Genomic DNA, 13,664 nt, shown 5'->3' with positions numbered 1-13,664 from the left:
CCTGTGCACGCTGTGCTTGTTCTGCTCACTGGGCTCACTGGACTACTTGGGTCTCCCTGGGCTCCCTGTGACTCCCTGGGGGCTCGCTGGGCTCCCTCTGACCCCTGGGTTTGCTTGCCCTGGAGCACACAGACACCCCCCCCTGTTTTTCTGCTGCACCCCTATGGCTCTGCACCATGAGCCTCAGGGGCCAGGGCTGCACACACCGGGATTTGGGGCTGGCATCCCATGGGATGGGGGCCATCACTGCCTCCTCCTGTGGCAAACGCAGCAATCCCCAAACCCACAGGTCATCCCAGACACCTCACCTCATCCCTGACAGCTTCTTTTGGGGTTACCGCTACTCCAGGGCTCCCCAAGAGCAAAGGCAGCTCTTTTCCCAATGACACGGGGTCCAGGAGGGAGCTCAAGCTGCAGCCTTTCCTCCTCCTCCTCCTCAGCCAGCTCAGTATAACCACTGGTGGCACCCGCTCTGAGAAAGGCTTTTTCACCAAAACTGGGTCATTCTAACCTAAATCATGGGTTAGAAGGGAGTAGAAGGAACCCCTCGTGATGTATTTTCACCAAAGCAAAATTACGCCCCCGTGAGCAGGAATTACAGGCGGGAAAAGGGGGGGACAATCACCCCTCCACGGCACACAGAGACCCCCAGCACATCACTCACCCCTGTGGTGGGTTCTTGTCCAGCCACCCCGCTCTGATGGTGGGTGACAGCGGGGCGGTGGCACCGGTGCCCTCCATGCTGTCACCGAGCGTGCCGGGGCTGCCGCCGGGGAAGGCGTCGGGTGCGGGCGGGCACGGGCCGGGGTCCCTGTCACTCCAGCTGCTGCTGCCACTGGGCACGAGGAGCCAGGGGAGGGGGTTAAGAGCTGGTGGGTCCCGGGAGGGGCTGAGGCTCCCCCCGCCTGCCTCAGCCTCCCTGTGCCCTTCCCCGAGGCACAGGCAATGCAGGCGCCAGCTCTGTGTGAGCGGGGACACGGGCACATCCCCCAGCTCCTGGAGCAGCCCAGGCCTGGGTCCCAGCCCCGGCAGGGAGGACGGGGCACTCCCAGGACCACAGCCCCAACCCAGCGACGTGCAGAGCTGCCCTCTGCTCACACGCACACACGTGTGCTCCCCCACACGGGTCCTGCACGGGCACATGTGGAGCTGAGCACACGCGAGAGGCCCTGACCTGTGCACTCCCATGTACAAGTGCTCTGTGCCTGTGCTCACAGACACCCCCCACGCAAGCACCCCCTGGCAGTGCACACACATCCCCTGCCTAAACACACACACACGCACACACAGTGTCACCAGCCACGCGCACACGCGTGCACACGCATCCCGTCCGTGCACACGCGTGTGCAGCCCCTGCACACACGTCCCCAGCAGGGCACACACACACACACACAGAACCCACACGCACGCAGGCACATTCCCTGTGCGTGTGTCCCTGCCCGCACACACGGCCCCTGCCCGCACACACGGCCCCTGCCCGCAGCGTGGCAGCCCAGCTCGTACTCTGCAGGGGACACCTCGGGCTGGTCCTCGCCGAGCTCGTCGTCGCTGAAGAGGCTGTTGAAGCGCAGGGACCGCGGTCGCCCCGTCCCAGGCTCAGCATCCTCCTGCAGGGACACACACAGGTGACACCCGGGGTCCCCACGGTGCCCCCCTGCACCATGAGGGATGGGCAGGGGTGACACGTGGGGTCCCCTGGGTGCCCTCGCTGCACCGTGAGGGTGCAGGGGGACTAAGGGAGAGGGGACACGATGCCGTGTCACCAGCACTGGCTGGCAGGTGCCCACAATGGCAGGGTGCCCAGGAAGGGACACGCTGGGGCCTGCAGAGGGAGGGAAGCGCAGTCAGGGGAGGAGCTGAACACCGGGGTGGTTATTTATAGCAGCTAAAAATGTCGGCGCTTATCAAGAAACCCGACATCTCCCCCTCCTCGGCCACAGCGTTCCCAAGCAGAGGCAAGTGGGGGGCTCCAGGCGCTCATGGGGACCTGCAGCTGCTGGGATCCCTCAAATCCACCCATTCCCGCCCCAGGGAGCGCGGGGGGCAGACAGAAGCTCCCAACCCAGGGCTTAAATTCAGGATGCAATGCCGGAGGTGTCCGCTAGCATGCACCCTGGGCACGGGAGTGTGCCGGGGCGCTGCACGGCTGCGGGTGCTCTGCGGAGAGCCCGGGGCACCCAGTGCGTGATTCCTGGGGACACCGGTGGGTGCTCCCCAGGAACCCTCGGGTTCCAGCACCGCTGAAAGGCAGGTGGGTACCTCCGAGGGACACTGAAGGACCCAGTGGGTGCTTCCTGGTGACTCTGGGGTTCCAACCCCCATGGGAGACCTGGTGGGTGCTCCCTGGGGACCCTGGCATTTCAGCAGCACTGAAAGACCTGGTGGGTGCTTCCCAAGGATCCCTGTGACCCTGGGGTCCCAGCACCCCCAGGAAACCCAGTGGGTGCTCCCCGGGGACCCTTGGGAGACCCGGTGGGTGCTCAGCAAGGCACAACCCCCTCTCCAGGCACTGCCGACGTGCTCCTCCAGCCCTAACCAGTATCTCTGGAGCATCCCAAGGCCAGCATCTCTCCTCGGGACAGTTACTAGCTCCTGCCCACCTCCCACCCCATGGTGGGACCAACCTTGGCCATCTCCCCCACGGGTCTGGCTAATTCCTCCTCCCAGGCTGAGTCCTCGTAGTCCGAGTCATCTGACAAAGGAAAGGGAAGATGCTGGGAATCAGCTGGGGTGGAGCAAGGGGTCCCTTCCCCCCCTGCCACCCCAGAGCCTGTGGAGAGGTTGCTGGCATGGCTGGGCTGGCTTCCCCCTTGCTTTACCCTTGGCAAACAAACCACACCATTCCTGTGACAACAAGGCTTTTATCGAGGAGTTTGGGGAAGAGCTGGGAAAGGGCAAAGTCCCACTAGTGGCACCTCTCAGCACTGTCACGACCCTCCTGGCTTTGCCTGGGGGGAATTTGGTGCCACCAGCCCCAGCACCACGGCTTTGTCCAGGCTCTCATGTCTCTAACGGGGAGCTCCTGCTGCTGAGGGGTCCCAGGGGCTTCTCCCACATCTTGTTTTCCAAGGTGGATTCCCTCCTCCCCTGTTCCTTATCAGCTCACGAGCTTGTGCACCCACGGAAACGAGATCCCAGAGGAGGATGGGAGCGAGGAGGTGGTTCCTCCTCACCCAGCACCCACAGCAACAGCACTCCTGGCCAAGACTGTAACCCCGCAGGGAACAAGTGGCCCCAGATAGCCTGACCCTGGCAGACACTCACTCCCAAATCCCATTGAGAACCTGGAGCAGATTCCTCCCAAAATCGCAACCCAGGTGATGCTGTTTGGGCACTGGCAGCAGGCAAAGATGCTCCCAGGCTGCAGGAGGTAGATGCTTGCCTTGGCACCAGGGACCCCCTCTGCAGACTCTGCATCCCCAACCCAGCCAGGCACGGGGTGGGAGCAACTTTCCTCCCTGCAACCCCACGACAAACAGATAAGCTCCTGTCCATGGCTTCTCCCAGCTTCTGAAACACAGCCCAGCTCTCAGTTAAACCAGTGCCACTTCTTGGAGGGCCGCTGGCCCTGAGCAGGCACCCAGGGCCCCGCAGAGCTCAGCCCTTCTTCTTTGCAGCACAGCTATTCCAGCTGAATTAGAGTCCAACCAGGGTTGCACCCTCCGTGGGGGTCAGCATCGCTCCCTGCAGCTGGCTGAGCTCCGGGGACACCCCAGGGAGGGGGCTGGGGGATGCAAAGGCATGGTGCTGGGACCCCAGAACCAAGGACATGCAAGGGGGCCCACATTTCACCCCCTTGTCAGGTTCACTTTTCCTCCATGAATGCTCACAGGGGCTTCCAGCACCCACATTCGCTCTCCCCTAAGAGAGGCTGCACCCAAAGCCCCAGCCCAGATCTTGCACCCCCTGAAACCCTCAGCCCAGATCTTGCACCCCAACACCCCCAGCAGGCAAGGAAGGGGACAGAGGAGAGAAGGATCCCAGCAAGGACAGAGGGACAAACTGGTAGGGGAGGAAGGCACAGCACCCACAGGTTGAACGCTGATAGATGGATACCCAGATATCCCAAGGGAAGATCTGGGACAGGGGAAGGCTGGAGGGCCCCCCCCGTACTCACCGAACTCGGGCACGAAGGGGACACTGGCCTTGCGGGGCAGCTCCGGGGGCAGCAGGACTGGCGGCTTCGTGCGGGGCAGGGGGGACAGTGGGGACAGGGGGACACTGGGTGTTCTGTCAGGGATGGGGACCTCCTCTTTGGCAGGGGTGCTGCAGGAGAGAGGAGGAAGTGCTGCCTTATGCCAGCCCCTGCCCCACTTCCCAAACCCCCACACCCCAGCAGCCATCAACGGGGGGGTCCCAGAGTGCAAGAGGAAGCCCCAAAGGGACCAAACCCCAGCAGACCCAAACCCACAAACCAATTCCTAGGAGACTCCACGGCAAAGCCTCCCCTGTGTTGGGGTTATACCGCTGCTTTTCTATCCTGGAACCATTTTCCTGGCATCCAACCTCACTTCCCTGTGTCTCCTCTGCAGCTCAGGATCCTTATCTGGCTCCGGGACACCCCAAGCCGCCCACAGCCTTGAAGCCACGTCCCAGAGCAGATTGTTTTCTCTCCTCCAGTCTAAACAACGGCGGAGCCGCTTCCTTGGCTGGTTTGCAGGTGGCCACAGGGTCCCCTGAGCAGGATGGGGGGTGCTGGGAATGTTCCATGCCACCAGGGTCCTCACAGTGGGGTGGACGCTGGAGATCTGGGGTGGCTGCTAGGGCAGCAAGAACCCCTGGAAATGGAGCTTCTCCATAGTCAGTGAGCCACCAGCACCCCACTGTTACTGGAGATGGTGAACCCTGGTGCCTCCCAGCCCCACGGCTGGTGCACAGGAGCTTTCCCCAGGCTTGGGGTTGAGCCAGAAAGGAAACCTCCCTAGCTGGAGCAGGAAGCAGAGGAGGACGGGAGTGCTGGCTGTCCCTGGGTCAGCCTGACCTCATTTCTCAGCAGCATTTCCATGGGAACCAGCCACAAACCATCCATACATTAGGGAATGCTGGCAGGGAAGGAGGGGAGCGTGGGCAGGGGAGCGTGGGCAGGGGAGCCCAACAGGATTGCTCCTAGCACTGCCAGGCAGTGGCTGCTGAGGCTCCCGGGAGTGCGGGGACCCAGGGACAAGGAGGTGGCAGTGCACAAGCCACAGAGGGCCCGGCAAGAGCCCAGCTGGGGTCTGCATCTGTGCAGCCCCTGCTCTGGGGCTGGGAGGCTGCAGCATGAGCCTCACGACCACCAGGGAAGCAAGCCCCAGGCCAGGAAAACCTCCATCTCCTGGCTGGGGACACCTCAGGAGGGTTTCTGGCCAAGGCCCAGTCCTGCCACCCCAGGGACACGCAGGATGGGCACTCACAGAGCCCAGGCACAGATAACACCCCAGTTCCCCAAAACGGCCTCCCCACTGGTGTGCCCTCTCTCCATGTCATCCTCTGGTGCTGTAGCATCCCTGGGCTTCATGTCCCCCCATGGCTCTGTGGGGCAGTGTAGGTGCCCCATCACCCCCTGACCCCCCATGCAGCCGTGCCCAAAGGATGTCCATCCTGCTCCAGGCAGGGTCTGGCCAGCGCCACATCTGCCATTAGAGAAGTGTCAAACGGTGCCTTATCTGCTGTCCCCTATCTGGGCCTCTCCCCCAAGGAGGGCAGCAGGGGGACTGCTCTCCCACAGGCAACACCACCTCAAAGCCAAACCTCAGCCTAGGCCACCACCCCTGCCCAGCTTGTCCAGCCCTCCAAGAAGGAGTCTTCTGTCATCACCTCCTTGGACATCATTCACTGCCCTTCTACAACCCCCTCGGGGTTCAACATCCCCCAGCTGCTCAGGGAGCTGCTCTGCACCCAGACCACTCCCTGACCATGGAGAGGGGGTGCCCTCCCACTGACAGCCTCACCACACCATCGGGGTGCAGACATGAGCACCCACTGCTGCTGGGACCCTCACGGGGTCTGTAGCTCTGAGCCATCAGTGGCCAAAACTGAGGGGCTCACAGCCCCACTGCCGGCACAGGGAGGGGGGCATCAAATGCAGAGCTGGTGAGAGAGAGCTCCTGGTGCTGAACACGGCTGCTGGCATCATCCCGTGGGAGGTGGCATCACTACATCCCGCACCCAGCAGGGCTGGGATGTTCCCATCACCTCCTGGCACAGGGGTGCTCGGGGGTGGCCCAGCATTTGGGAGGACGGTGAGACCCTGGAGGTGAACGTGGCCTGGAGGAAACCACAACATGTTCTGTGAGCAGCTGTGAGGAAGTGCCGGGGACCACGGCAGCACAGCCGGAAGCGACGGGAGCTGGGGGGGTGGCGTCACCCCAGAAATGCCCAGGTCTCGTGCTCCAAGGTACCTCCCCCGTGGGCACTCCCACCTCCACGGGGGATTATGGTGGGGGACTCACCCCCGCCCAGAGACAGGGCCACCAGGGCCAGACCCATGCAGCCGCCTCACTGTCCAAAGGAGCCAGAGCCCTGCACCAGCCTGGATGCAGCGAGCATCACCCTGATGCGGGCAAGTACCATCCAGACATGGGCAAATATCACCCTGATGTGGGCAAGCACCAGCCCTACATGGGCAAGCATCACCCCCGACATGGGCAAGCATCCCCACTGCAGTTGGTCCCCGGGCAGCCCAGCACCGTCCCTCCTGCCCCCCGCCCCCTGTGCTCACTAGCCACAGGCACCCGGGGCAGGTCCCCCCACGGGGGCAGGGGAAGGGTGTGGGGGCCAGCAGCGACACCCCGGGGCTGTGGAGCTCCCTCGGCCCCAGCACAGGGCACCCATCACCACAGGGGACCCCAGGGAGGGGGTCCCCTGAGCTCCCAGCACGTGCTGCCCTGCACGCAGGGCCAGGACCCAACGCCTGCCACGGGGTGACTCACACCCACACCCTCCTGAATGCACCCCTTGTCCCTGCCGGCTGTCCTGCACCACAGCACCTCCTCCAGCCACGGGCATGGCCAGGCACTGCCACTGGCCAAAGAGGCACAGAATCGTGGAATGGTTTGGTTTGGAAGGGACCTTAAAGCTCGTCTCACGCCATGGGCAGACGTACCTTCCACTAGAGCAGGTTGCTCCAAGCCCTGTCCAGCCTGGACTTGAACTCTTCCAAGGATGGGACAGTCACAGGCTCTCTGGGCAACCTGTGCCAGTGTCTCACCACCCTCAGAGGGAAGAATTTCTTAGGAGATAATAGCTCTTTATTTTTTAAATGTTCCCAAAACAAGAACCCACCTATAACCAACGTATTGCTGGTCGTACAATTAAAGTGACTTTGAGATAAGAATTTTGGGGTTCAACTGGTTAGTTTTGATCTCCTCAATATATACATATAATACACACATAAAGCATATATGGATGCATAGATATTTGCCTGTGTATATTCACTAGAGCATCAAGGTGTATATATATATATATATATATACACACATATATATGAAATAGATAGATATCATATATATATATACACACACACACATATATATGAAATAGATATCATATATATATATACACACACACACATATATATGAGATAGATATCATATATATACACACACACACATATATATGAGATAGATATCATATATATACACACACACACATATATATGAGATAGATATCATACATATATACACAACTGTACACATATACACCCATCTGTACACATATACATATCCATATCCCCTTCTGCCACTACCAAGCACCAGCACATACGTGTAACCTGTATGTTACATGTGCATCAGGGCACAGCGAGTGCCAGGGCCCCACAGCCGCCGCCCTGCCCTGCACTGGCACAGGCCACAGGGCTCCCCCATGGTGACCCCAGGCCCCCAGGCCACTGGAGCACCCCTCTGTCCTGGGGGTGCTGTTCAGCCACTGGCACCTGGCCAGGCCACAGCCCCATCCCTCCCGAGTCCCGCGGTCCTGCACGTAGCTCCCAAGGGTCCCAAATGCCCCGGGGCAGCTCCAGGGGGGAATGCCAGCCCCAGGACTCTAAGGCACAGCCTTTGGGGCGCTGTGCCGGGGCGGGCTGTGCCCGCTCTGGGCCAGCAGGGACTGGGGTGCCAACAGTGCCTGTGGGCACACAGGCCAGGGCAGGAAACACCCACTGGAGCCGGCAGAGCGAGACTCGCAGCCGGGAGCAGCGGCAGCCCTGGCTCCCATCCCAGACCCCTCGGGCCCGGCCCCGCCGCCTGCCCGCGCTCGGCACGCCTGGCACCGTGCCAGCGGTGACCCCCCTACCTGGGCAGGCGGCAGGGACCCCGCAGGGCCGGTCGGCAGCACGGGCAGGGCTCGGGGAGGCCGGTGGGAAGCGGAGTTTGTCACCCCGGCACTTCCTGCGCTGCAGCAAAACTTCCTGAGCTGGCTGAAGCGGCAGCATGGCCGGCGCCGAGCCCACGGCACGGCCTGAACGAGCCCACGGCACTGCCAGTGCCAAAACACTGCCGTGGCTGGCACCAAACCCCCCCAGGGCTGGCACTAAGCCCACGGCACAGCTGGCACCAAACCATCATAGCAAGAACTGAACCCACTGCAGGGCCAGCACCAAACCGGCATGGCCAGCACCAAAACCATGGCATGGCCAGCACCAAAACCATGGCATGGCCAGCACCGAACCGGCATGGCCAGCACCGACCTAGCACAGCCAGCACCAAATTGGCACAGCTGGCATCAAACTGGCAGCCACTGGCCTCGCCATGCCCTGGCAGGCTCCTCGCCAGAGTAGGATGGAGAGTGGCTCCAGGGGATTTTGGGGACCATCTTGGTGCAGAAATGCAGTGGTGGGGCCAGTCCCTTCCGTGCCAGGATGGATGCTGTTAATCCAGAGCCCATGGAGCCCCAGGGGTGGGTGCTGCCCACCCCATGGGGTGCCAGACCCCTGACATCAGCTGCCTGAGCCCTCTCCCCAGCTCAGCATCCCAGCCTGCTCCCTGCTGCATCAGCACCAGGCAGGGGGCAAAGCACAGGCACGGGGGTCAACTCCATCTCCCTCATCCCAAAAAGCCCACAGAGGCACAGGGACGGGAAGCTGGGAGGGGCAGTCCAGCCACCAGCCCCCCCATTCTCACCCTGATTACACAGGGGGTCCCATCCAGCATCATCACTCAGGACTAACCCCACCTCACCCCCAGGTGCAGGCTCTGCCTCCCCTTGGGGACCAGCTGGACAGCCCAGCTCCAGCAACACGTGCCTTGGACTGCTGAGGGGTCCAGGGGTCCTGGGGAGGTTGGGTGGGAGCTCCCAGGGGGGCCACACAGCCTCGCTAACAGTCCCCCACCCTGCCCCAGGCAGGTGCTGGCACCCAGGGGCTCCTCTGCCCACTCCAAACTCCGCTCCCAGACCCCACTTCACACCTGCCTGCAGGCCCGCAGCACTCAGGGGTGCACTGGGGAGGTGGGACATCAAGGGGGGGGCTGCAAGCGCTGCTGCCCCCAAACTCCAGCCTGCTCCCATGTCATCCTGCCACAGCAGCCAGCAGCAGCCTGCCCCCTGCTCCCTCCACCTTTCCTCGTGCTGCAGTTCACTGCCTTGCACCCACCACTGTGACGAGTTGCTCAGGCCTCAGCACTGCCTGCACTGCAGGCAGGGGCAAGGCAGGGGCTCTGCATTGTTGGGGGGGACACTGAACCCCAGCCCAAGCCAGGTTGGAGTGACCAGGGTAACTGGGGTGATCAGGGTGGCCACATCCAGCTGCAGCCAAAATAAGTATCTTAGCCCTCCCACCCCATGCGGATACCCCCAGGAAATGTGGGGTCTGGGGCAGGGGTACCCCCAGGGGGATGTGCTGGGGTGTGGGGAGGGCACGGGTACCCCAGGCCACCCACGTCACGATGATGTGCTCCCACCTGAGGGTTCCACCCACACCACAGCAGCCCCCCACAGGGACCCCGCTCCTTGGGGCACCCCCAGGCCCACCCCCCTGCCACCCTCTTACCTCCTCTGGGACACGGCCCTGGGGGGCAGCACGGGGGGGCGGTCAGGCAGCGGGGGGCCCTTCAGGGACTGGCCCTTGGCTTCCAGTTGGTGTCTCTTGGCTGGCAGCGGTGGCAGCGGGGGTCTGGCCCTGCTTTCGGCAGCGGGCTTCTCCACGAGGGCTGGCGGTGAGGGCTCCTCCGGGGCAGGGAGGTGGCTGCGGGGCACGGGGGGGGGTTCGGGGCTGCCCCCCGATAGCGATGGGGAGAATTTGAGGGGGGGGCGGCATCCCACCCTGGGCGGGATGGGTGGGGGCAGCTGGGTGAAGCTCGCAGCCCGCTCTGGCTCCAGTGGTGGGGTCCCACCGGGCATCCCGCCGGGCACGGGCAGGGCCCGGGGCTCCGGCTGCTCCGGCTGCTCCGGCTGCTCCGGCGCCGTGGCCGTGCTCAGGCGGAAGATGTGGCGTTTCATGGGGACGGGTTTCCCGGCGGGGGTCGGGGGGGTCCCGGCGGGCAGCGCAGCCTCGGCGAAGGCTTTCTGCAGCCCCAGGAGGATGCGGCGGCGGTGGCCGGGCAGCAGCACCCCGAGGCGGGTGAGCCCCTCGTCCGTCAGCGCCCGGCAGTCCCACACCGACCACAGGTTGCTCTGCTGGAAGCTCTCCACGTACTGGTCAAGGTGGAGGGCGGCCAGCCAGGCGGCCACTGGCAGAGATCCCTCCTCCTCCATGGCAGGGGACTGGCCACAGAGACCCTGTGCCACTCAGTGCATCTCCCGTGCCTGGCGAGGCTCAGGATGGCATCAGGACCTGGGGATGGAGACAATGGGGTCACGGTCAGTCCCAAAACATGCTCCAGCTGAAGCCAGGGGTCCCAAAATCAACATTCCCAGTGAAGTCACCTGGTTTTCCTAGGGTCTCCAACTCCCCCATGCCCCAAGGATCACCCAGTCCTGAACTGTGGGGCTGCAGGGCTGTGGGAATGTTGGACAGTCCCCATTTAGGTGTCAAAATATAGAGGCCATCCCCACTGAGCCTCACAGGTGATGGCACCACAGGGCCCCAGCATGCTCCTGGGGAGTGACATGTGGGCTGGGGGACAGAGCAGCGTGTGGGAAGGTCCCACACTGGCCATGAAGCCCCCCCAGCCAGACAGGGGCTTGCTTGGTCTCTGCCCTGCTGGCAGTGCCCTCATGCCATGCTGTAGCTGCCAGTGGGGCCAATCCCTGTTATCCCACCCAGCAGCGGGTGGGATACCCTGCCCTTCTCACCCACCAGTATCACAGCCCCGGCAGTGCCCATTCCAGGAGGGAGGCAGACTCCAGCCGTGCTGGCACATGCAGCGCTGCCGGTGACCCCGGCACTGTCTTATTTTGGGTTGGCTGGAGGCTTTTTTAGACCTGCTAAGAAGGAGCTTGAGGATTTCCTGAACCATAAATAGGCCGGTCTGATTTGCCGTCAGAGTCACATTTTCTGTGACTCAGGCAGGTCCCAGCCCCCGGCAGCACTTGTGGTTTTGGTGCAAAGGGTGCAGCCGAGCCAAGCTCATCCTTGACCCGACACTAACCGGACACCGACGAGCCTGTGGCACTGTGGGGTCCCCACAGCCACTGACCCCCACACCTTCAGACACTGGCATCCCGGTGCCACTGGGATCCAGCCACAGTGCCACTTCCCTGGCACCTCCCGGCACAGTTTGGCTCTGCTTCAGGCTGCAAAAGGTCCTGTGCAAGGGCCAAGTGTCCAAGGAAGGAGCAACAGGGACCCCAGGGCTGGCTGACCCGTGGGGCTCCTCACTGGTAGCACCAGAGAAACCAGCGGCATCCAGGACTTTCCCACTGCTCCCAGCAATCCCCACCAACAGGGGAAATCCCTGAATCAGAATAAAATTCCCTCTCCCACCTCCACACCTAAAAACTCCTCATCTATTATTGAAAATGGGCGAGTGATGGTGCTGGGTGACTGTGCTGTCACCAGATTCCAGCGACACCAGCACGGGCAGGCTGAACCCCAGCCGGGCGCTGCCTGCTGAGGCAAAACAGCAGGGGAGCACAGAAACAGAGGGAAGCACGGCGACAGCAGTATGGCACTGCCACACATGTGCCCTCCTGGCCAGAGCCCAGGAGTCGCACTGACCAGTGTCACCTGTTGGCACGGGTGCCAGCACATCCACGCACTGCTTGGACAGACCCATCAGGAAGGGGCGGCTGCACCAGCGCTCACCACCAGCACCGTCTCAGCACCACCCATGGTGGCCGAGGGCCCTCCTTGCTGCTCACCAGGGATGGGGACAAAGCTCCTGCAAGGGCCCCGCGGGGTCCCCGGTGTGCTGGGCTGGCAGCTCGACGTCCCGCTCCCGCCCTTCGCCCTCACCAAGTAAATCATTCATCAGGTCTTCACTGGGTTCCCTCCTCCAGTCATTAATCATTTAATCTCTGTCCTAAATGAGACGAGGATATTCCAGAAGAAAAATCAACCCAGGGAGACGACATAACCCAGCCGGCTGCTGGGGATTAGGGAGTCACCCTGGCCAGGGCCCCTGCCGAGCCCAAATCCTAACTGTGCTGACCCACCACATTCCTCCCTGGGATTAGGCAAAACCACAGGGGCTGTTTTGTAAGAGACTTAAAAGGCTGGACAAGTGGCATGACAAGGGGACGGTGAGAGCTGCCACCACCCTGGCACTGTGGAACCAGCACTCCAGGGAATGAACCAGGATGCCAAAAAACACTGGGGCCCATCTCAAACCCACAGAGCCCTCACTTTCCTAGTGCTGGGGCTGAAGGACCTGGGGGTGCCTGAGGCTGGTCTCCACTCCCTGGACTGAGGGGCTCGCTGAGCCCCTCTGCCCCCAAACTTTGGTGCTGGCTGCTTTTTCGGGGGCACTGCCAGCCGCCCCAGCCCACCTCAGATGCCCTCAGCTCGGAGGGCTTGGGATTCACCTCTTGCCCCAGCAGAGCTAAGGATCCCAGCACAGGCAGGAGCCCCCCATGCTGCGGGGGACATGCCCACCACATCCCACTGCTGTGCTGCTCTCAAGGTGGTGGCTTCCCATCCCACAGGTGGGGCACTAACGAGGGCCAGGCTCCTCAGACTAATGAGCTGTGTACAGCAGGCGAGCGCGCTCCTCCCCTGGCTCCACTGAAGCCACGAGCACCGCGGGGGTGAGCGCAGGCCCAGGTGATCCACATTACCTCTACCCAGGCGCTGGGGATCAGGCAGTTTGACCAGGGCCATCAGTATTCGTTGGCACAGCTGCACCGAGCGGCTCCAGCAACAGCACCCGAGCACCAGGTTTGTCCACAGCTCTTCCCTGCCCGTGCCTTCGCTGGCACCCAGGATGGTGGCCATGAGCCAGGAAAATCCACCATAGGAGCCTGGCGGGCGCCCAGCACCCTCTTGATGGATCTACTTCCCATTGCAATTCCTCCTCCAGTGAAGGCAAACTCTGCCTGCACCCCACGTTCCCCTTGCCCAGCCCCGTGGGCTTGTTAACCAAGGAGAGCTAATTACCCGCACATGGTCCCTGGGCTCGGCAGGAGGAGGTGGCCGCTGTGCCTGTGGTCTGGCTGCTGCAGCAGAGGTTTGCTTAGGAGTCTCTTCCCACACCAGGACTTCCTCAAACGCCACCTCAGCGATGGGAACTTTCCGGAAAGCCGAGCGGGTTCTGAGCCGGGACGTGGTGCAATACCCACCCTGGGCCCCTGCAGAACTGCAGGGACTCAGC

General features: G+C 62.5%; 1 protein-coding gene across 8 annotated transcripts in view; it reads right to left on the bottom strand.

The window, feature by feature from the left end:
• The window catches only part of ARAP1 (ArfGAP with RhoGAP domain, ankyrin repeat and PH domain 1), a 34,998-nt gene that overhangs the window by 17,465 nt on the left and 3,869 nt on the right, over positions 1-13,664 (bottom strand). For 5 of the 8 annotated variants that reach the window (XM_039384409.1, XM_039384410.1, XM_039384405.1 and 2 more), the window contains exons 2-6: positions 9,965-10,747; positions 4,118-4,266; positions 2,625-2,692; positions 1,504-1,607; positions 665-835 (exon numbers count right to left, since the gene is read on the bottom strand). In XM_039384409.1, coding sequence (XP_039240343.1) covers positions 665-835; positions 1,504-1,607; positions 2,625-2,692; positions 4,118-4,266; positions 9,965-10,668 — 1,196 coding nt within the window. In that variant the 5' untranslated portion in view covers positions 10,669-10,747. Of the gene's footprint in view, positions 1-664; positions 836-1,503; positions 1,608-2,624; positions 2,693-4,117; positions 4,267-4,515; positions 4,755-8,271; positions 8,287-9,964; positions 10,748-13,450; positions 13,471-13,664 lie in introns of those variants that run through there. The other 3 variants (XM_039384407.1, XM_039384412.1, XM_039384411.1) reach the window with 3 other exon arrangements.

This window comes from Pipra filicauda, unplaced genomic scaffold (assembly GCF_003945595.2).
Source record: "Pipra filicauda isolate LSUMZ 115617 unplaced genomic scaffold, ASM394559v2 scaffold352_size854550_pilon, whole genome shotgun sequence".
Lineage (NCBI taxonomy): Eukaryota > Metazoa > Chordata > Aves > Passeriformes > Pipridae > Pipra > Pipra filicauda.
The sequence above is the reverse complement of the archived record's forward strand: the minus strand, read 5'-3'. Positions and strand labels throughout refer to the sequence as shown.